This window comes from Carassius auratus, chromosome 6 (genome assembly GCF_003368295.1).
Source record: "Carassius auratus strain Wakin chromosome 6, ASM336829v1, whole genome shotgun sequence".
Taxonomy (NCBI): Eukaryota; Metazoa; Chordata; class Actinopteri; order Cypriniformes; family Cyprinidae; genus Carassius; species Carassius auratus.
This window is the reverse complement of record NC_039248.1, coordinates 5,089,102-5,113,796: the sequence shown is the minus strand read 5'-3', so window position 1 is coordinate 5,113,796 and position 24,695 is coordinate 5,089,102. Positions and strand designations below refer to the sequence as shown.

The 24,695-nt window shown below is 38.9% G+C and overlaps 1 protein-coding gene across 1 annotated transcript; it reads left to right on the top strand.

The window, feature by feature from the left end:
• The first annotated feature begins 1,684 nt into the window (after positions 1-1,684).
• On the top strand, positions 1,685-24,638 carry LOC113091846 (uncharacterized). Its single transcript, XM_026257511.1, has 9 exons — positions 1,685-4,336; positions 4,683-4,955; positions 21,117-21,398; positions 21,490-21,519; positions 21,628-21,723; positions 21,924-21,954; positions 23,088-23,131; positions 23,248-23,282; positions 23,548-24,638. Exons 1-9 carry the CDS (start codon positions 4,279-4,281, stop codon positions 23,638-23,640), a joined length of 942 nt encoding a protein of 313 aa, XP_026113296.1. The 5' UTR covers positions 1,685-4,278; the 3' UTR covers positions 23,641-24,638.
• The last annotated feature ends 57 nt before the right edge of the window (positions 24,639-24,695 follow it).

The window sequence follows — 24,695 nt, the reverse complement described above, 5'->3', positions numbered from 1 at the left end:
GCTAGAGGTTTTCAAAAAGACAGTTATTGTATGTGTCTGTTTAGTAAAATAGAAAGCATTAGGCAAATTGGTCTTAAATGTTTTTAACAGCAGTTCACTGCACATTTCTGAATTCTGAATCAAGGTTGATCTAGCCTAAAGTTAAACCTCAACTGTGATTGTATATTTTGCCTTCAAACAGGCCTAGGTTATGCCTGCTGTGGTTGTATGTGTTTGTTGAACTAGAGAACAGACAGGAATTCTATCTACATAACTTAACACAGGTCTATGATAATAGTTGCTTAATGTCTTTATAATAAATGCATCAAAACTATCATATTGTATGTTTTAACACTATGAATTGACAGGACGGATTGCAAAACCGTCCCCACGGTTTGTATTTTTTTCTCCTACAGGTGACGTGACGGGCTCTGTGCTTTCACGATACTTGCATAAATGTAATTGTCTTAAGAAAAACTTGATGATGGCGCATTTGTGTCTTGACGCAGATATGAAATGACAGACATGATATTCAGTGCTGAGAACAAGCAATGTAAGACAGTGGTGAATAGAAGTTTTTAAACGTGCTCTAGTTTCAGAGTTTTGCATTAGGTCAGTGGTTCTCAACCATTTTTTTCCAGCGGGCCACACTATGGTCCAGTGCAAGTCTCGCGGGCCGCATGCATATAATTGACATATTACGTCACCAATACAAACCAACCTGATTTATAATATTATAGCCTACATATTATGATATCTAATCTATTACATTCATTGAAATAAATAAATAATTCTACTCCCCATAAATAAAGCACCTGATGCTATCGGGAGCTAACCAATTATGTGAGATTCAGCTCGAGTCGAGCACAAAGAAGCACAAAGAAGTTGCGATTGTAAAGCCTGTGTTATAATTTCTGCATGAACAATCCGGACGCAGACACGACCAGCGCGGACGCAGACTTCAATTTATACTTCTGAATGCGCAGGCTGATGGTTCGCTCTGCAACAAACATGTTAACAAACAATTGCCCAGAATTACACATTGCTGTCTTTATATTCATTCATTGACGGATTGCACAGGTTTGAGTAGGAATGAGCTTCTTCACACTGCAAGCACATGTGCAATTGTGCTTTTGAAGCCTACTGACCACGTGCATCTGTCTGCGTGGTCGTCTGCTCACTTTCGAATTTAATAAAATGAGGTTCTCTCCAGAGATGTTTTGCCACATTTCTTCAATTAAGAATTGTTACGTAGTATATGGTGTTATTTGCCTGAACTTCTTCAAGTGAGTTGCGGGGCAAACCGAAAATCCAGCACGTCTCCTTCACTACTGATACTGCAACTATTCTTGTTTGTAGGTGTTCATTCACTGGCATTTTTCACATTTCCTTTTTTTCTCCCTTAAAAGCACATTTGTCCATTCTGATGCTCAATTTTACCTTAACTAATGGCTGTTTGATGACTATTTGAATTGAATTCTGCCAAAGTGCACGCTTGTATGTGTTCGTTAAATGCGTAATGTTATGTGAGTAGGTCTGCTCATGTCTGAAAATATTATATGAAAAACAAAATACTTTCACATAAAAACATTAGGATATAGCTTATATTTCATTAGTAGGCAAAAAAAATTATTAATGTAAAAAACAAAAATTAATTGTAAAACTGAAAGTTTTTTTTATTATTTTTTTTGTATTTTTATCCAGCATATGGCGGGCCGCATTTGAATTCGTGAAGGGCCACAACCGCGGGCCGCAGGTTGAGAACACTGCATTAGATAATGTCAATCAAATGATGGGTAAATGTTCCTCGTTATAGACTGCACATTTACAGCTGGAGAGACAGACAATTCAACACGGAGTTATGAGTCACAAAAACTAAGTTGGTATTAGCGCGTAATGAAATACAGCACTCAATGCTTTCAAAAACAAATACATTTACCATTTGATGAATTCTCTCATTTGAGTAGAAAACCTACCGAGTGTAAAGTTAGCAGCTTCAGCCTTCAGCTCCAGACACCAGAAAACACAGGCCTCGGCGGGAACAGAGGCGAGAGGATGTGTCTACCAACAAAAATGAAAGAAGCGCAAAGCATAAATTACTTCCATTGTAAGCACAATCCAAAAAGTTATTTTACACGTAACGTTAATCACCTTTTTTGAGGAAACCGAACTGGCATGAGAAACTTTAACGCTTCTGTAACTTACATCTCTGTGCCGCGAGAACAACATTAAACCTGACAAAAACACTCGCAGTTAGTAATTTCTAAATGTGTTCACCACCAATCATATTTTGAGTGGAATTATCAACAATTTTTTTTCCCAGTGTACCTTTATAGAGAAAAGCAATCCAACTTACCGCCTCGTTTGCTCGAAGAAAGAATGGCGTGGTCACTTCTCGAGTCAGAAGTCACTGAGGGGCGGAGTCCAGACAATTCGGCGGGTTTTTTATTCCGCATTTTTAGTGTAAAAGTGAAATTACACCATATAACAACATTGAACATGAGTACTGTTTAACACTGTAGATTGTTAATTAAACTCTTTGGGAATTAATAACTTTTAACACTACAAATATTACACTGCTGATTTTACTGAAAGCCCTGTAAGAACCATGCTATGACTTCATCTCCGCCAAAAAAAATGACCACGAACTGGACGTTCTTTTCAAATGGAAATCAAGCAGCTAATCAGGGCTGGCTCTTGATATTGTACCTTAACCCTTAAAAGAAATGGTACATAAAAGTATCTTTTATTGCTTGGGGACATATATGTACCTTTTTGACCCTCAAAAAGAAGGTACCGTATTTTCCGGACTATAAGTCTCACTTTTTTTCATAGTTTGGCTGGTCCATGACATATTTTTGGACTGATGCAACTTATACTCAGGTGCGACTTATAGCAAAGAGTATAGAAGACAAGAGGCGAAACTCAATAGAACGCTCCATAGCAACATTTGTCCCCATGACGTGACGGCGCGGCCGCCATTATGGACTGAAAACTGAAGCAAAACGCCGAGAAATAATGGTTGCATTTGTGTTACTTCACGTTTGTAAACTACTTTACTCTAAATTTCAAATGAGGAATATAGAAACAACAAAAGAATACGTGGATGTGTCCAAACTGGTACTTAACTGATTTTATTTGATATACCGCAGAATATTTGTAGAAACTTTCCACAGCTTTTTCATTTTATATGCGAGTTCCCTAAAATAGTTTTATGATATCACATATAATGTAGACCAAATGTATTTATATAGCATATTGAAAACGGGGGATGTTGAGGTCATTTAACCATAAGGCAAAAACAAAACAAAAACAAAAAAAAACACTATTATTATTGAATGTCACTGGGTTATGTTTTATGTAGTCTCGCATAGCTAGACCTTTAGACTGATAGCTTGAAGATCTGTGATATATGACAGCTTTCATTGGCCAAGGCCCGCACATGAGGTCATTTGACCGACATGTCAAACAAACAATCACAGTCACAATTGTTTCATTCAGCCTCACGTTTTGGGGCATGGAAATGTTGCCACAATGACAGACAGGTGTGTAAAACCCTCGGACGTATTTTAAAGATTCTATGTTGTGAACTTTAAATATTTTCGACATTTTCAGGTATTATTTTATGATGGTTTACATAGGTTCATTATTCTAAGGATTTGAATCAAAGATCATTCTTCAGGTTTCACACATGTTAGGGATCAATTAAGAATCTACCCAATAATTTGAAAATGCACAATGATATTGATAAAAGGAAACGATACACAAGAAATAGAAATGGCGATATTTGTTTTCCTGTCCATGTAACACTGACAAAACAATCAAATGAACACAGTTCCTCCCAGCTGCAGTAAACATGATGTTAGATTTAAAGTACAGTTCCTGCATTACCATATTATCGACCATTGGTCATTATCAACCACTAGTCTGGATAGTGGGAAGGATGGGATATCAGTGGACAAATTGTCCATATCAGTCGACAAACTGAAGGTTGTTTGGAAGGAGAAGAAAGTTTTGCACATGAATATATTAATTTTCTGTCTCACATGTGTAACTCGTGGGAGTGTATTTCTGCCTTCTTTGAGGTGATGGAAGGATGTGGTTTTGTTAAATGAAACCTGCTTGCTGGTGCTATTAATGCGTAGACGAGGAAGTTTGTGCAAGTGAATGGGACAGTATCTTTAGATCAGACTTATCACTTAATCCAAAAGTCATAAAGAAACATCTGACACCTTCAAGACTTTTAAAGCTCTAATAACTGTAAAGAAACTGGAATATTTGGACTTCAGCACTGGAAGTATGTCATTTTGTGGGTATTTCCTCACAGCTTTGATCATCCTCAAGCAGCATTTTAGTGGTAAGTGTGTAATTTTCCACATTTCTATATAATCAGAATATCTGTGCCAATGTAATCTAAATCACATTATTTTATTGTATATAAAACAGTGTAATCAGTATTTCAATATGTGTCTTTATAGTTTCATTTCAATATTTTCAATTGTTTTTGGGGCCATAAATCTCTATTGTTAATAGATGCATTCAACTGAATAGATATTTAACTTGAAAATACCCAGTTTAAACAAGCATGAAACAAGCATTGAGCAAATCTAGCTGGATGATCAGATGGATGACTTTCAGATGTATTGAAAGATGGATGTGAATTGAGCACTTGAGTTAATTTGTAACTTTGACTTGTGTTTCAGCTGCTGAATACACTGTTCCACCGGCTCCTACACTGACACAGACAGACTCCAGAGACTCATCGGTGGAGTTGTTGTGTCAGGCTCCAGAAGGTTATGGTGGACTTGTATTTAAGCTTTTCAAAATACAAGAGCTGATAGATAAAGTTGAGCATTCAAATGAACAGCAAGCGGCTCGCTTTATTCTTAAGGGAGAAGATATAGAAAAGGAGATTTCTTACTGCTGTCAGTATGACCTCAGCATGATCAGTCAATATATGACACCAGAGATGAAAGGTGAGTTTTTCTTGTGTTATATTATGTAAACACACACACACACACACACGCATACACACACACACACACATATATATATATATATAAATGTGTCACATATCATTTCACATATTTTTCTTGTGGCCACGAGTTTAATGCGTAAACAAACCTGCGTGATCATAGCAACCTGGGATTATCAGAGATGGATTCATTAATATCTTATTTTGAATTAAGGTATTATTATATTATTAAATTATTATAGGCTACTGAACAGGCCTTGCCTATCAGGTTGTATTAGGATAAATGCAATTGTCAGCATTCAAATGAAGTTTCCTATAATTCACGTAGTTTAATTTGTAAATGAAAACACAACACACTCTATCATCACACATGGGCATTAATACAATAATAAAGTCAAAACTTTATTGGCATAGTTGTCAGATAAATTATAAAAGAGCGTGTTGTGTGCAAATGAAACTACATGAATGATTAATTCCTCAACAAAACACTATAGTATTTCTAATTATGGTCTATTAATTAGCCAAATTAAATGAAATGTATGTTACATTTAAACTGCATTCCAGCAAAAAATCCAGTCAGCATAGCAATAGTAGGCTATTATTTACAAAAGTATTCAGATGTTAAGTAAAGAGATGAAATGAAGGGAAAAATAAATATACACGAATATAAAACATAACAGGTTAATAATTATAATTATATGCAAATATCAAGGGGAAAAGACTATCAGTTAATGGACTTACAAGACTGTAGGATGGATAAAACAATATTTTTATATTTTATATTATGCACTTTATGTAATATTTATTTATGATAAATGTACGATTGATGTAATACAGCCCGGTAGCCTATGGTTAATATAATATAATATAATATAATATAATATAATATAATATAATATAATATAATATAATATAATATAATATAATATAATATAATATAATATAATATAATATAATATAATATAATATAATATAATATAATATAATATCTTAATTCAAAATAAAATATTAATGAATCCAGAGTTGCTATGGTCACACAGGTTTGTTTACACATTAAACTCACAGCCACAAGAAAAACATGTTTTTCCCTCAACATAGCATCTCGACATAATATCACATTCCCGCGAGTTAATATGACGTTCCCACAAATTAATATCTCATAGCCATTACATATTTTATTGTTTTGAGTAACAAAGTGTGTTGGACTGCATTAATAACTCCATTAGGCTGCATATCAATGGCTCAAGCCTCTGTTATTTAGCTCTAAAATGACGTTTTGGAATCTGCAATGTAAGTTTTATGAGGTGCGTAAAAAATTATTTTAACAAACAAAAGATTTCAGAATAGAAACATGACAAATGTCTCAAAATAAACCATCTTAATGTCATGATGTGTGGTTGTGATCTCATGCACTTAAAATAATTCAAGAGATAATGCACTCCTGAAGTGGTTATGTGGGCACGACGCCACGCTTACTAATGGAAGGTTCTTTCTCAGTTCTCAAAATTGAACACGCATATTGCAATTAGAAAACACTGTAACAGTTTCCACTGATTAGGAAATATATTTGTTTGCTTAGCTGATGTTAGGCCTATAATATTAATAGGTAAGGGGGGCCCAAAAATGTGTTTTCTCAAAATGCAGTAATGAGTTTTACTGCAGGTTTGAAAGAACACCCATCACCTGCCCTGAACGCCTCCCCACACAACCATTCACACCATTCACAACTCCTGCAACCAACCCTGAACGCCTCTCCAAACAAACGTTCACACGGTTCTGAGTATGGGTCACCATACTTGGCTGAATGTCACTTTCACTTCACACCATTAACAGCTCCCGCAACCCATCCTGAACACCTCTCCAATCAAGCACTCTCACCATTCACACCTCCTGCATCCCCCCTCTCCCCCACACCTGCAATTCAGATCAGCGAGGATGCGGTGCGCCAGGTCTTCCGGAAGCAGAAAAGGAAAAAAGCACCAGGCCCAGATTGTGTTACACCAGCCTGTCTGAAATCCTGTGCTGACCAGCTGGCCCCCATCTTCACACAGATCTTCAACAGATCGCTGGAGCTGTGCAAAGTCCCTTCATGCTTCAAACGCTCCACCATCATCCCCATCCCTAAGAAACCCAAAATTACAGGACTAAATGACTAGTCATGAAGTCATTTGAAAAACTGGTGCTGGCCCACCTGAAGGACATCACTGGGCCCTTGCTGGATCCTCTTCAGTTTGCCTACAGAGCAAACAGGTCTGTGGACGATGCAGTAAACATTGGACTGCATTTTGTTCTGCAACAACTAGACAGACCGGGGACTTATGTGAGGATCCTGTTTGTGGACTTCAGCTCTGACTTCAACACGATCATCCCAAACCTCCTCCTGCCCAAACTAAACCAGCTCTCCGTGCCCACCTCCATCTGTCAGTGGATCAACAGCTTCCTGACAGACAGGCAGCAGCTAGTGAGGTTGGGAAAATACACATCCAGCACCCGTACAATCAGCACCAGAGCTCCCCAGGGCTGTGTTCTCTCCCCACTGCTCTTCTCCCTGTATACTAATGATTGCACATCTAAGGACCCCTCTGTCAAGCTCCTGAAGTTTGCAGATGACACCACACTCATCGGCCTCACTCAGGACGGTGACGAGTCTGCTTACAGACAGGAGGTAAAAGAGCTGGCTGTCTGGTGCACTCTCAACAACCTGGAGCTTAACAGATGATCGTGGACTTCAGGAGAAACCCCCCTGCACTCCCCCCACTCACCATCAAGAACAGCACTGTGACTGCAGTGGAGTCATTCAGGTTCCTGGGCACCACTATCTCTCAGGACCTGAAGTGGGACATTCACATTGACTCCATCGTAAAAAAGGCCCAGCAGAGATTGTACTTCCTTCGCCAGCTGAGGAAGTTTAACCTGCCACAGGAGCTGCTGAAACAGTTCTACTCCACCATCATCAAATCCATCCTCTGCACTTCAGTAACTGTCTGGTTCAGCTCAGCTTCTAAATCTGACCTCAGAAGACTACAGAGGGTAGTCCGGACTGCTGAGCGAATCATCGGTACAACCCTCCCTTCTATTCAAGATCTGTACTTATCCAGAGTGAGAAAAAGGGCTGTCAAAAGCCCCTTTCACACTGCACGTCGGACCCGCAATATTCCCGTAACATTGCCTGGTTGCCTTCTGTGTGAAAGCAACCACGTCCCGGAATTGATTACCGAATTGAACCCGGGTCGGGGACCTAGTAACATTGCGGTAATCGATCCGGAACGAGCGCTGTGTGAACAAAAGCCAGATCTAATTCCGTATTGAAGTGCGCGACTCTTTTACCGGCTGTTTTGAAGGAAGATCAACATTTGCGACGAAAACATATGTGCAAACTGTAATGAAACAGAGATCAGTTAGTTCCTCACTTTCTGTGCTGACGCCGAGATCGTTTTCTTGCTTCAGTTAAAGTATAACGTGCCAAGCGTTGTCGACTCATACATTACACGTCGATGGCGCCTGTGTTTGGCTTTGCCTCTGTGGCTGGTTGTTCATCCCGATTCATTTTGTTTGTTTTCTGCGCCATACTGCTACTAAGTTTGTCAACAAAAGTTGTGTCTACTGCATGGGTGTATGATCGCCAAACATTGCTATTAATCCGATCTTCCATGGTGGAGTGTGGGGACGGATATACAGTATTGTTCAAAATAATAGCAGTACAATGTGACTAACCAGAATAATCAAGGTTTTTCGTATATTTTTTTATTGCTACGTGGCAAACAAGTTACCAGTAGGTTCAGTAGATTCTCAGAAAACAAATGAGACCCAGCATTCATGATATGCACGCTCTTAAGGCTGTGCAATTGGGCAATTAGTTGAATTAGTTGAAAGGGGTGTGTTCAAAAAAATAGCAGTGTGGCATTCAATCACTGAGGTCATCAATTTTGTGAAGAAACAGGTGTGAATCAGGTGGCCCCTATTTAAGGATGTAGCCAACACTTGTTGAACATGCATTTGAAAGCTGAGGAAAATGGGTCATTCAAGACATTGTTCAGAAGAACAGCGTACTTTGATTAAAAAGTTGATTAGAGAGGGGAAAACCTATAAAGAGGTGCAAAAAATGATAGGCTGTTCAGCTAAAATGATCTCCAATGCCTTAAAATGGAGAGCAAAACCAGAGAGACGTGGAAGAAAACGGAAGACAACCATCAAAATGGATAGAAGAATAACCAGAATGGCAAAGGCTCAGCCAATGATCACCTCCAGGATGATCAAAGACAGTCTGGAGTTACCTGTAAGTACTGTGACAGTTAGAAGACGTCTGTGTGAAGCTAATCTATTTTCAAGAATCCCCCGCAAAGTCCCTCTGTTAAAAAAAAGGCATGTGCAGAAGAGGTTACAATTTGCCAAAGAACACATCAACTGGCCTAAAGAGAAATGGAGGAACATTTTGTGGACTGATGAGAGTAAAATTGTTCTTTTTGGGTCCAAGGGCCACAGGCAGTTTGTGAGACGACCCCCAAACTCTGAATTCAAGCCACAGTACACAGTGAAGACAGTGAAGCATGGAGGTGCAAGCATCATGATATGGGCATGTTTCTCCTACTATGGTGTTGGGCTATTTATCGCATACCAGGGATCATGGATCAGTTTGCATATGTTAAAATACTTGAAGAGGTCATGTTGCCCTATGCTGAAGAGGACATGCCCTTGAAATGGTTGTTTCAACAAGACAATGACCCAAAACACACTAGTAAACGGGCAAAGTCTTGGTTCCAAACCAACAAAATTAATGTTATGGAGTGGCCAGCCCAATCTCCAGACCTTAATCCAATTGAGAACTTGTGGGGTGATATCAAAAATGCTGTTTCTGAAGCAAAACCAAGAAATGTGAATGAATTGTGGAATGTTGTTAAAGAATCATGGAGTGGAATAACAGCTGAGAGGTGCCACAAGTTGCTTGACTCCATGCCACACAGATGTCAAGCAGTTTTAAAAAACTGTGGTCATACAACTCAATATTAGTTTAGTGATTCACAAGATTGCTAAATCCCAGAAAAAAAAAATGTTTGTACAAAATAGTTTTGAGTTTGTACAGTCAAAGGTAGACACTGCTATTTTTTTTAACACACCCCTTTCAACTAATTGCCCAATTGCACAGCCTTAAGAGCGTGCATATCATGAATGCTGGGTCTTGTTTGTTTTCTGACAATCTACTGAACCTACTGGTAACTTGTTTGCCACGTAGCAATAAAAAATACTAAAAACCTTGATTATTCTGGTTAGTCACATTGTACTGCTATTATTTTGAACAATACTGTATCTGGAGTGGTATTGACAAGTTTGCAGCCCCGTTCACACGTCCGACTGAAAATGCTGTCCGTACGCGGCATGAAGAGGGCCTAATACGACCTACAAATAGACGGCGGAGAAAGCGAGGAAGAAGGGCAGGGAGACAGATTCAATTGAAAAAACTCTTTAAACTGGGGATCTTGGACTTCAACCACAGACCTTCATGTCTTTATTCTGTCTTCCCTGATGTCCCCATGGCTCTGGTTCCGGTGTACCAGAGAAACTCTACCTCTGGTTGTGGTGTGTGTTTGGTAAATCTGAGGTCGCTGCCACGAGCCTCTTTCTCTGCTTCAGGTGTTCCTGCACCGCTCAGGATGGGTCTGATAAATGCTCGTTCAATTGCAAACAAGTCTCTTCTGCTCGGCGATTTATTTACCTCCAAAAGCATGGATTTTATGTTGTATACGGAGACTTGGCAACGGAATATGGAATACTATTACTTAAATGAACTCTGTCCTATGGACTGTAATTTTATCAGCACGCCAAGACTCACAGGTCGGGGTGGAGGTCTTGCTGTGGTTTTTAAAAGACATTTTATCTGCCAGTCAGTGAGCGCTGACACGTACTCTTCTTTTGAATTACAGATGATTAAGGTGGGTCGCTCAAACTCATTTTATTGTATTCTAGTGTACCGACCACCTGGGCCAGCGGCCTCTTTTCTCATTGATTTTTCTGACTTCTTATCATCTATTATTAAGCTGGATAGAGTGATTATTGTTGGCGATTTTAATATCCATGTGGATAATGATACTTGTACAAATGTTTCTGAATTTGTAAATATTACTGAATCTTTTAACTTCACTCAGCATGTAGTTGGCCCTACGCACAACAAGGGACATACGCTTGATCTGGTCTTTTCTTATGGTGTAAATATTAATAATGTCTGTATTGAAGATGTTTTTATAAGTGATCACAATTGCATCTTTTTTGATCTTGTGTGTGATGAGGATCTTCTCCCTGCAAAACGAGAGTCCTGTTCACGTTTGATTAACCAGTGTACTGTTGAGAAATTTTCAGCTGCATTCGACTCAAGCCTGGTTCTTATTTCGAAAGATGTAGACGCTTGTGCACAGGCTTTTAATGATCACTGTACTGTGTTGTTGGACAAAGTGGCACCTTTTAAAACTAGAGAAATTTCATCTGTCAATACATCACCGTGGATTAATGACGCCATTCGTAGCTTAAGGCATGTTTGTTGGAGAACTGAGCGCTTATGGAAAGCGACTCAGCTACAAGTTCACCGATTGTATCTTAAAGAGCTCTATAGGGACTTACACAAAATGATTAAAGAGGCTAGAGCCTCTTATTTTACTAATCTGATTTCTGCCTGTAAAAAGAATCCAAAAGCTCTCTTTGAAACTATTAACAACATTGTTTCTCCTGCTGCATGTATTGTCCCTGTGTTTGCAAATGTTGACTGCAATCGCTTTTTGTTTCATTTTATGGACAAGGTTAGAGCTGTCAGGGCAGGCTTGGTTCCATCAGCTAACCATCATATAGTTAAAGATCATAGACCTTCAATATTGGACTCTTTCTGCCCTATTACCCTGAATGACATCATGGAATTAGTGGGCTCGATGAGACCATCTCAAAGCCCTGTTGATATTTTACCAACTACTTTACTTTTAAAATCCATAAATCATCTGGGCCCATGTTTGGTTTCAATTTTAAACCTATCTCTTCAGTTGGGCCAGGTTCCTAGCTGCTTTAAGCATGCTGTTGTTTAGCCTATCTTGAAAAAGAATAATCTTGATGCAGCTTCATTTAAAAACTACAGGCCTATTTCTAAGTTGCCCTTTCTTTCTAAAATTTTAGAAAAGGTTGTTGCGGTTGTTTTGGATTCCCATAATATCCTTGATAAGTTTCAGTCTGGTTTTCGTAAAAATCATTCAACTGAGACTGCCCTCCTTAGGGTTTCAAATGACATTTTGATGGCTGCTGATGGGGGTAAATGTTCTGTGCTGGTTCTATTAGATCTTAGTGCGGCGTTTGATACCGTGGATCACTGCACTATGATTGATAGACTGAAAACAACTGTGGGCATTACTGGATCAGCTCTGGATTGGTTTTCCTCCTATCTTTCAGACAGGAGTTTCTCTGTGTCCGTAGGAACATATATGTCAGACTCTGCTCCTTTGTCTTGTGGTGTGCCCCAGGGTTCTGTGCTTGGCCCTCTGCTGTTCAGTCTGTATATGCTTTCTCTTGGGAAGATAATTGGTAGTTTTGGGGAAATATCATACCATTGTTATGCTGATGATATTCAATTATATTTATCTTTTAGCCCTGATAGGTTGGACAAACTGTCCTTGTTGCACAATTGCTTAGCCTCCATTAAAAATTGGATGGCAGATAATTTTCTGCAACTAAATCCAGACAAAACTGAGGTGCTGATTTTTGCACCAGATAACATTATTCCTAGGATAAGGCAGGAAATTGGGGATCTATCATCTTTGGACTGTAATGTTGTGCGAAATTTGGGTGTCATTTTTGATAAATCTATGTGTTTTAGCAGTCATGTAAAATCTGTGGTTCGTTCCTGTTTTTTCCATCTCAGGAACATCGCTAAGATTAGATCTGTGGTTTCTAAAAAAGAGATGGAGATGCTTATTCATGCTTTTATTTCTTCTCGTCTTGACTTTTGCAATGTACTGTACACTTGTTTAAACAAATCCTCTATGGACAAGTTGCAAGTGGTACAGAATGCAGCTGCAAGACTTTTGAATAAGACCAACAGAAGAACACATATTACACCTATACTTAAGGCTCTACATTGGCTTCCAATTAGTTTTAGAGTACAGTTTAAAATTTTAACCATTACTTACAGAGCCTTGCATGATCAGGCTCCCTCTTATATCCAGGATATACTGCATGTATACACTTCTGGTCGCTCTTTGAGGTCTTCTGGTCAAGACCTTTTAACTGTTCCTAGAACACGTTTTAAAACAAGAGGTGACCGAGCCTTCTGTGTGGTGGCTCCAAGGCTCTGGAACTCCCTTCCATTAGCCTTGAGAGCTTTGGATTCAGTGGAAGCTTTTAAAAAATGCCTTAAGACGCATCTTTTTAGACAAGCATTTAATTAGCAATATGGTTTTGTATGTTTTTGTGTATTTGTGTATATTTGTATGTTATGTGCATGAGTATCTGTTAAGTGTATATTTTAATTTAATTTTGTGAAGCACTTTGTGAATTTTTTGTCTGTGAAAAGTGCTATAGAAATAAAGCTTACTTACTTACGTCACACACTGATGTCACGTGTCGTTACGGGATCTTCAAGGGTTGTGTGTGAAAGCACGCACATATACCGGGTCATCACTGGCAGTGTGAAAGTGCCAAATCTAGTGACCAGGGAACAATTACAGGAACACTTTACCCCTTTATTTGCCGGAATGGCAGTGTGAAAGGGGCTAAAATCACTTTGGACCCCTCACATCCAGCACACTCCCTCTTTGAACTGTTGCCATCTGGTCGACGCTACAGAGCACTGAGCACCAGAACAACCAGACACAGGACCAGTTTCTTCCCTCAGGCAATCCATCTTATGAACAGCTGATAATAACGGCGAACACACTACACTTTATATTTATACACACATACACTTTATTTATCTAACACACATACTTAGTATACACTTAAATTTTGCACATAATTTACATGAACATACATAACTGCATTTTGTAATATCCCTGCCTACAATTGTCATTTGTATATTGTCATTCACTATCTACTTATTTGTATTTGTATGTTTTATGTTCTGTCTCTGTCATTCTGTTGTACTGCGGAGCTTCTGTCACGAAAACAAATTCCTCATATGTGTAAACATACCTGGCAATAAAGCTCATTCTGATTCTGATTCTGATTTTGTCTATGTCATGAAAAGAGATAAATCTGGCCCTACATTTTCTTCATGTCGGTGATGCAGCATACATCCAGGTTTGCTGAGACACAGGTTTAGGTAGTTTTGCAGCTTTCCTGTAGTGAGATAAGTTTTGAGGTCACAGTGATGTGACAGTTTAAGGGGTCATATGATGCAATCTCAAGTTTTCCTTTCTCTCTGGAGTGTTACATGCTGTTCGTGAATATATAAGATCCGTAAAGTTGCAAAGAATAAAGTCTCAAACCCAAAGATATATTCTTTATAAAATTTAAGACTTGTCCACACTCTACTGTGGACAAGTCTAAATTGTGACTCTGGCAAAATATCGGTGTTGGTATTGCTAGATCTAAGTGCTGCGTTTCACACTATCGATCATAACATACTACTAGAAAGACTGGAAAACTGGGTCGGGCTTTCTAGGTTGGTACTCAAATGGTTCAGGTCATACTTAGAAGGGAGCGGTTATTATGTGAGTCTAGGAGAGCATAAGTCTAAGTGGACGTCCATGACATGTGGAGTCCCACAAGGCTCAATTCTTGCACCGCTCTTGTTTAGCCTGTATATGCTTCCACTAAGTCAAATAATGAGAAAGAACCAAATTGCCTATCACAGCTATGCTGATGATACCCAGATTTACCTAACCTTATCTCCAAATGACTACAGCCCCGTTGACTCCCTCTGCCAATGCATTGATGAAATTAATAGTTGGATGTGCCAGAACAATCTTCAGTTAAATAAGGAAAAAACTGAAGTCATTGCATTTGGAAACAAAGATGAAGTTTTCAAGATGAATGCATACCTTGACTCTAGGGGTCAAACAACTAAAAATCAAATCAGGAATCTTGGTGTGATTCTGGAGACAGACCTTAGTTTCAGTAGTCATGTCAAAGCAGTAACTAAATCAGCATACTATCATCTAAAAAACATTGCAAATATTAGATGTTTTGTTTCCAGTCAAGACTTGGAGAAACTTGTTCATGCCTTTATCACCAGCAGGGTGGACTATTGTAATGGGCTCCTCACTGGCCTTCCCAAAAAGACCATTAGACAGCTGCAGCTCATCCTGAATGCTGCTGCCAGGATTCTGACTAGAACCAGAAAATCTGAGCATATAACACCAGTCCTCAGGTCCTTACACTGGCTTCCAGTTACATTTAGGATTGATTTTAAAGTACTTTTACTCATATATAAGTCACTAAATAACCTAGGACCGAAATATATTGCAGATATACTCACTGAATATAAACCTAACAGAGCATTCAGATCACTAGGATCGAGTCAGTTAGAAATACCAAGGGTTCACACAAAACAAGGGGAGTCCGCCTTTAGTTACTATGCTGCCCGCAGTTGGAATCAGCTTCCAGAAGAGATCAGATGTGCTAAAACACTAGTTACTTTTAAATTTAGACTCAAAACCCATCTGTTTAGCTGTGCATTTATTGAATGAGCACTGTGCAATGTCCGAACTCATTGCACTAGTTTTTTTTTTTTTTTTTTATGTAAAATCATTTTCTCACTGTTTTTACATTCATTTAAAGTAAATGTTTTAATCATTTTAAAAGTTTTAAAATTGCTTGTTTTAATTTTGTTATTATTTTTCTTCATGATTATTTTACTTTATTTTATGTAAAGCACTTTGCATTACCATTGTGTACGAAATGTGCTATATAAATAAACTTACCTTGCCTTGCCTTGCCTTACTGAAACGCCTTACTGAAATCAGCAGTTAAGTTGTATTTACAACACTGTTCCAGAACAAATATTTAGATGTGTTAACGCATTTATTCAGGATTTTTTCCTGATGCTGGGAGAGAATACTACAATGCTGGTGCTTCTGGCTCACAGAAGAGTCTGTAAGTACTCTTACATATGTAAAGGATTTTCCACTGATGATTCAGCAGTTCTCAATTGCAGTCCTCGCTGCTCTGCAGTTTTTTATGTTTCTCTTATGGCTTCAGTCATTTATTGCCCTGCGAAGTGTACATCACAGGATATTCTGCCATGATTACAGTTCAAAGCAAATTTATATGTTCCATTCAAAGTGCATTGAAGTGTGCCAGACATTAATTTAAATTGTATTTATTTACAGAGGTGTATGATGTCACACTTGTCTGTGTGTGAAGACATTGCACAGCAGAAATCTGTTTATGGATGTTCTGAAGTGAGGTAAACGTCAACAGATTTCCCCTGCTCAGGGAGTAGAAAGCAATGAATTTTGTGTAGAAACCCTGTCAGTGGGAACACAGTTCATGCACGGAGCTCACTTCTAACGAGCTGATTTTCTGAATCAGGTGTGTTAACAAAGAGAGACATGCAAAATATGCAGAGCTGGAGGTGAAAAGACTGGAACTGAGAATCACTAGTGTAGAGTAGCGCTTGTTGTTTGTCCGATCACAAATGCAGACATTGTCTTTATGTTTACATGGCGTGATGCATCGTAACATGTAAAAACAGTATAAATCATTAAAATCCATAATTATGTCCAGACTGGATGCAAAAAATGGCTCTTTTGTAATGGGTTTTATTGTTTTTGTCTTGTCGTTCCGGTGTTCTGACCGGAACACACATCACAGTATAACAAGGAGTGTAAAATTTCCGTCACACACTTGAAGCATTCCCCCAATCACAAAGCAATGGATAGCTAGCCATTCAGAGCACAACTTGCTTTTTTTTAAACAGATGAGCTGTGTAAAAAAACAACACGTTTCAGAAGGCGGAGCATAGATGAGAAAGAGTAATGTACAATATATGGAAAATTATGTTTTTATTTTTTTTACCTTAAACTGCATAAACACATTTCATTACACCAAATACAACATTATATGACCCCTTTAAAGAAACAGCTTTTTCTACAGTTGAAAGTTCATAACACAAAACCTGTCACGTTCGGAAACACAGGAGATGAGAGATCCAAATACAGTGTGAGATTTATTGGGTAATCCAAATTTGGATTCAAAAACAAGCCGGGGTCAAAAACCAAACATCAATCCAAACAGAAATTAACAAAAAGGAACAAGAACAGGAACTCAAAGACTAGAAAACGCGCGGAAACTAGGTGACAGAAAGTAAGGACTCCATGCAGACAAACAGAAAAAGGACTGGTTAATGTAGGGAGGATAATGACTAACAAGTGAAGACACCTGAATGCAATTAACAGAAGTGCAATTACTGTGATGAAGGGACAAGACTAGTGGGAATAGTAGTGCCTACGGTGACGTGCCTATGTGGAAGTGAGACCACTAGTGGACACCCAGGGAAACAGAGACCAGACAGCGTGACATTACCCCCTCCTCCACGGAGCAGCTACCAGATGCTCCACCCGAAACCAAGAATAGACCAAGGAATACAGAGACCAGGAGGGAGGTGGAGCGGCAGAAGACCAGGGGGAGGGACGGAGGTCCAGGTAAAATGGGGAAACCGAGACAAGTGCAATTAACAAAAACAAGGAACCCAGGAGGGAGGTGGACCAGAAGCCCACCAGGGCGGCGCAGAAGACCATCACACCTGTTAGGTCTAGACAGAAGACCACCAGGGCGGTGCAGAAGACCACCACAGCCGTGTGGTCAAGACAGAAGCCCACCAGGGCGGCGCAGAAGACCACCACAGTGGGATCAATGATACATGAGAGCAAGTTTGGATAGGCAAGTCTGAAACAGAGAACATGAACAAGTTAAGGGTGGCCTCCGTGGCCTCGACAGGATCAGTCGAGCGCTCAGAGAGTTTGGCTGAGACATGGAGAGGCTCTGGTAGTTCAGCAGAGACGTGGAGAAGCTCTGGTAGTTCCGCAGAGTTTAAACTGGATTCAGGAAGATCAATGGTGACTTGACTCTGCTCATGAGGATCATTGGTGACCTGACTCTGCTCATGAAGATCATTGGTGACCTGACTCTGCTCATGAAGATCATTGGTGACCTGACTCTGCTCATGAAGATCATTGGTGACCTGACTCTGCTTATGAAGATCATTGGTGACCTGACTCTGCTCATGAAGATCATTGGTGACCTGACTCTGCTCATGAAGATCAATGGTGACTTGAATCTGCCCATGAAGAACACCAGTGACTTGACTCTGTCCTTGAGGTCTAACTGTGGTAGTGCTTAACTCATGAGTGTCAATGGTGACTTGACCTGACTCTGGAGTGTCAACGGTGACTTGACCTCACTCTGGAGGGTCAATGGTGACTTGACCTGACTCTGGAGGGTAAACGGGAACCTGACTCAACTCTGAAGGGTCAACGGGAACCTGACTCGACTCTGGAGGGTCAATGGGAATCTGACTCGACTCTGAAGGGTCAACAGGAACCTGACTCGACTCTGGAGAGTCAACTGTGGCTGTCATCCCATGTAGAGGCGCTGGACAAGCAGCCATCTTGTGCCATGACTCTGGACCGGCGGCCATCCTGGGCAGTGGCGCTGGGCCGGTGGCTATCTTGGGCAGTGGCGCTGGGCCGGTGACCATCTTGTGCTGTGGCGCTGGACTGGCGGCAACCTTGTGCTGTGGCGCTGGGCTGGCGGCCATCTTGCGCGGTGGCGCTGGGCTGGCAGCCATATTGTGCAGTGGTGCTGGGCTGGCCCGGTCTAGAGTCGGCCATCTCACCGAGAGAGACAGGTGTGGTGGAGTCATCCCACCGAGATCGATGCTGTAGGTAACTGGTGAAACCCCAAATGTCCAGTATCTCCAGCCCCTTCATCTCCCACCCAGGCAAAGGGTCATCCAGGCAGTCATTGAATAGGTCCTTCAGGGCCTCATCATTATACCCCATCCCCACTGCCATTGTCCAGAACATTTGTGCCAATCACCCCACCTCACTCCCCTTTTGACGGAGAGTGGTTAGGTTGGAAAGTCTCCCCATCAGCTTCTCTAAGGTGGCTGGGGGACGTATACGAAATCCCACACCGCTGGATCTTGGCATGATGGAGTCCTTCTGTCACGTTCGGGAACACAGGAGATGAGAGATCCAAATGCAGTGTGAGATTTATTGGGTAATCCAAATCAGAGTCAAAAACAAGCCTGGGTCGTAACCAAACATCAATCCAAACAGAAACAAACACACAGGAACAAGAACAGGAACTCAAATACTAGGAAACGCGAGGAAACTAGGTGACAGAAAGTAAGGACTCCATGCAGACAAACAGAAAAGGACTGGTTAATGTAGGGAGGATAATGACTAACAAGTGACGACACCTGAGTGCAATTAACAGAAGTGCAATTACTGTGATGAAGGGACAAGACTAGTGGGAATAGTAGTGCCTACGGTGAGGTGCCTATGGGGAAGTGAGACCACTAGTGGACACCCAGGAAAACAGAGCCCAGACAGCGTGACAAAACCAAAATTACTCCACCCAGCAGTGCTTTACATCTCTGTTGTATTTCAATCTGTATGTTAGCATCAGATTATCTTTGATTATCTTATCTTTGATTTTGCACACATACATTCTAAAAACACTAAATGCTCATAACTGACTTTCTTTTATGCAGTGGTCTCAGTCAGTCCCCCTCCATCCCCTCACCTGGTGGTCGAGCCCTCTAGTGGGCAGGTCATTCCTGGTGACACACTGTCATTCCACTGCCAGGCTCCACCTGACCCTCAGAAACAACCTCCTGAGGCTTTTCTTTTGCTCCGGAAAACCAAAGGAAACCCCAGCTCCCAGGTTGCTCCAGCACAGCAGCTGGTGTCTCAGTCCCATGAAGCTCACTTCAGTGTGAAGACAATGGTACGGGAGGATAGTGGGGAGTATGTCTGCCTCTACCAGCTCAAATCATCAAAGATGGGACAAGTGAACTCCACAGCCAGTCAGCTGGTACACATTACAGTCATAGGTGAGGAGACAACTGTCAGACTGATGTGTATGCTATTCTGATTTCATCTTATCTCCACATTGCAAGTTTATATATTACATATTACAAGCATACACTATATATATTATATATTATATACATATATTATATATTACAAGCATACACATCAGTCTGACAGTTGTCTCCTCACCTATGACTGTAATGTGTACCAGCTGACTGGCTGTGGAGTTCACTTGTCCCATCTTTGATGATTTGAGCTGGTAGAGGCATATATATATATATATATATATATATATAGCCCATATATATATATATATATATATATATATATATATATATATATATATATATATATATATATATATATATATATATATATATATATATATATATATATATATATATATATATTCTATACATTTAGGCAATTCTATACATTTAGGCATTCATCACTATTACTATTGATCAAATATTTGATAGTTTCCAAAACTTATTTTAGGAAGTTATTATAGATATATTTAATTATATATTTATATATATACTCTTAAAATTAAGTTGCTTAAAAGGGTTTTCACTTCTGTATGAGCTACACTTATATTACAACCCTAATGACATTAGAAATTGGACTTCCATGATTTATGATGTTGCTTATAAGTATGGTCACATTTTCCATTGCTCTGCAAAATGTCACAAGTGAAATCCAGTCCAATTCCAATAGAAATCAGCTTAATCAGGAGTTTCACGTGAGAATATCTCTCTATGGTATAGACAATGGATAATGGACTTTTTTTATGCAATAACGTCAATAAAATTGTCATTTACACACTCATGTTTTTCTAAATCTGTATGAATGTTCGCACCAGAGGAACCTTTTCATAATTCTTTCATAATTCATAAAGAACTATTGGTAGAATTTCCCGCTTTTTGGCGCATTCACATAGAAGGAACTAGGAACATATTTGGCTCTATAAACTCTATTTGGGGGAACTAAATTATCTCCTACTTCAGAGTAGAGTCTAAAACAGTTCTATAGGAACTACCAGTATATTAGTGTACACTGATATGTAAAAGTACTATTCGAAATAGCGGCTACCCAACATTTGTAAAAAGCAAATGTTCTCACGTCACTATTTCTGTTTGTGTTTCCTCTCACAGAGCTCCCAGTCCCCACTCTGTCCTTGTCCCGACACAAGGGTGCAGTACTGGAGTGTGTTGGGTCACCTTCATATCCACAAGGCTTCTTCTATTTATTTCGTGTGGGTGTCCCGTCACCTGAGGAGACCCATCAGGCTTCCCTGACCCAACACTCTGCTAGATTTCCCATCCCCACCCGTTATGAACATGATGCACAGTATCAATGTCAGTACAGCGTGTCACTGGGCAAATCCAATGCATACTCTAAAATGAGCTCAGCAGTAACTATCCCATGCATTACAGGTACTGTATCTATTATACTAAAAGTGATATGATATCTTTTAAAGATACATTAATAAGATTATAAAATCTAATTTATTGCATCCTTTTTTAGGATATCATAACTGCACACCGACCTCTACAGGTAACATTTAAGTCTTGCTACGGTTATCACAGGAATGCAGCAACTCAAATATGCCCAACTTAGTATCTAAAAACACTCTACTTTGTCTTCATACGTGTCTATGGAAAGGCAGCACAGATCTGGCTCTGATTGGTGGCTCTGTGTCTGGGGGTGTTCTGTTCCTCATGGTGGTGGCAATCTTGGGCTTTGCCGTACACAAACATTGTGCGTATAAGATTTCTAGACTCTTATTTTAGTTGCTCATAAATTAACACTGGTTAAGTCTAGTCTCTGATGAACTAGAAACCCCAGTGGTAATTATCATCTCAATCCATTTAATTAAATACCCGTTGTTTGTTTTTCATTCATCCGTGTAATCCTATTTAATATAAATGTAATTGTAATCTCTACCAATTTGTTTGCAGTCAAAAACATGTTGGAGAGAAAGAGGCAAAGGTAAGACTCAGAGCGTGCCTGATATTTAATTAACTTTGCATGCATTTATTCATGGGGCAGACATTTTTATCTCAAGCGACTTCCTGTTCACTCATGAGTATACATTATTACATCACTGTCTGTTCCCTGTCTATCATTGTGCTATTGGAGTTACAGAAATAAAAATGATCTAAACGATTTAAGTATACACTATTGTTCAATTTTTTTTTCTTAAAAGACAACATGCTAATTCAGCAAGGGTGCATTAAACTGATCAAAAGTGACAGGAAGCACATTTATAATACTAGAAAAGATTTCAGTGGCGATGGCTTCGAGGGCGGCGAGCCATCATGCGATGCCGTTGCGCTTCGGACGTCCCGAGTTCAAATCCTGGCTCGTGACCTTTCCTGATCCCACCCCCCTCTCTCTCACCCACGTTGCTTCCTGTCGACCTACTGTCCAAACTAAATAAAACACAAAGAATGCTAAATAAACAATAAAAAAAAAAAGATTTTGGTTTCAAATAAATACTTTCTATTCATCAAAGTATCCTAAATAATGTATCACAGTAACCATAAAAATATTAAACATCACAATTTAAATAAACATATTAAATGATAAAAAAAGTTTTAAATATTAAAACGATTTCTAAATCATCATGTGACAATAAAGACTGGAGTGATGGGTGCAGAAATTTTAATAAAAATAATATTTCACTATATTACATAATATATATTTTTACTATTTTAAAATTAAGTAAATGCAGACCTGTTGAAATACGAGACATATTTCAGAAAGATTAAATAATCTTATCGACCTCAAATGTTGAAAAGTTTTGTATATTTCTATAATTATTTAAATAATTCCAGTGAATATTTATATAGGTATTTAAAAAACCGGTTATATAATTATGTATTATATTACATATGTAGTTCATTATTATTTCATTAATATTTAGTAAATTATTATTTATTAATATAGTTAATTTATATCATTATTTAAATAATTTTTATATCTTGGTACACTGCTAATATGAGTTATAGGAATGTTGTAAAAAATATATATATATATATATATATATATATATATATATATATATATATATATATATATATATATATATATATATATATATAATACAATCTTTTCCACAGAGATCAACTCTGGCAACATGTTTCCTTCAGAGATTATACTGTTGGTAAGTCACTGTGTCAATCTATTTCACCTGGTGCTCATAATCCAGTCGCTATATCTGACATCATTATATAATATACATCAGATATCTGATTCTCTCTATGATTTCTTTTTCATCAGACCTCACTCTGCAGCATGTTGACATTGAATCTGAGGTAATGATGCCCCATTCCAAACCTTCTCTTGTGATTCCCTTTTCAAAAGGCCCCACTACAGTAGTACAGTAGTATCTCGTTCCAAGTACTGAGGTTACCATTATGATGATTTGTTTAGACCAGAATGAAAGAGGAAGTTTAAGATCTTTTTATATCATGCAGTGTTTGCCAATATCCTCCTTTTGCATTATGTCCGCTGTGAGAAACAGTGACTTGTATCATCTCTTGGATGTTTCTAATATATATGTGTGTTTACAATCTACAGGGCAGTGGACGAACACTTAGAGGAAGACCCTCATTTTCAGACCCAATTTATGAAAATGTCATGGCAACCTTTAAGAATCCCTCTCTTTGCTGATCTTTCTATCTACTGTATCTATCTATCCATCAATGCTACTGTACATTTTGTGCTTGACATATTCTGACATATTAAAAACATGCTGACATATTAAAAACAAAATTTTTTATTTTATTTTTGTAATGTATGAGTAGACAATCTACTGTAGTTTCTGTAGTTCATGTTTTTTTGTTTTTTTTACCTAGATAATAGGACTTTTTCTGTCAGCAGGGGGCTCTGGACATCTAGATATAAAGCACTGGCAGTTTTGAGTGCTGGACATTAAATCTTTGCAAATCGTTTTATAGATTTAATCACCCAATGTTAAAAACCAATCATTTTCATTCCTTTTTTTATTTATTTATTTATTTTTAATTAATGTCACTTAATGCAAGTTGTTCTAAAGAATTTCATTCAGTTCCTCTTTGCTTATCATGAAACTTAAATGGAAATTAATTTTAATATCATGCCATATCGTTTTTGCTACCCATTATAATCATATAGTTTTGTCTTCCTCAGAATACCTCGTCACAGAGAATACTATTGTGTATTGGTCTTAAAGGTCATCTAACCTCATTGAAGACTGAAAGCAATGGGCAGCTTTTTTCCCTGGTCTCTATGAGCCACTGCCATATTTGAATTGAGCATTCTTATACAGCCTAATTGTGCTGAGAAAGAGTGAATTAATAATTCACAGGCAACTAGAGGGTCAGTAAAGCGTGCTGTGTGTGTGATCTCACTCATGACTGATCTCGCCCGGCACAGACGTTTTCTTTGTACCTTTCCTACAGTACCATCATCTCCATGGTGATGAATTTGAATGGCCACTGGTGTGTTGAGTCACGGCAGACGGGTGTTCATACCTCACAGCACTGGCTGAGTGTGCAGAAGCTTAGAACGGACTGTGACGTCACTGAACAAGCAAAGGGCTTTTGTATGGAAGCTGAATGGAATGCTTGAACGCAGCCCTCTTTAATTGTTATTTGAAAATCAAAGCCTTGGATAATGGCGTAAGCATTACATCCTGGTCATTGTGCCCTTTGTGAAGTCGATTATCTAGTTTCGGACTCCAAGGG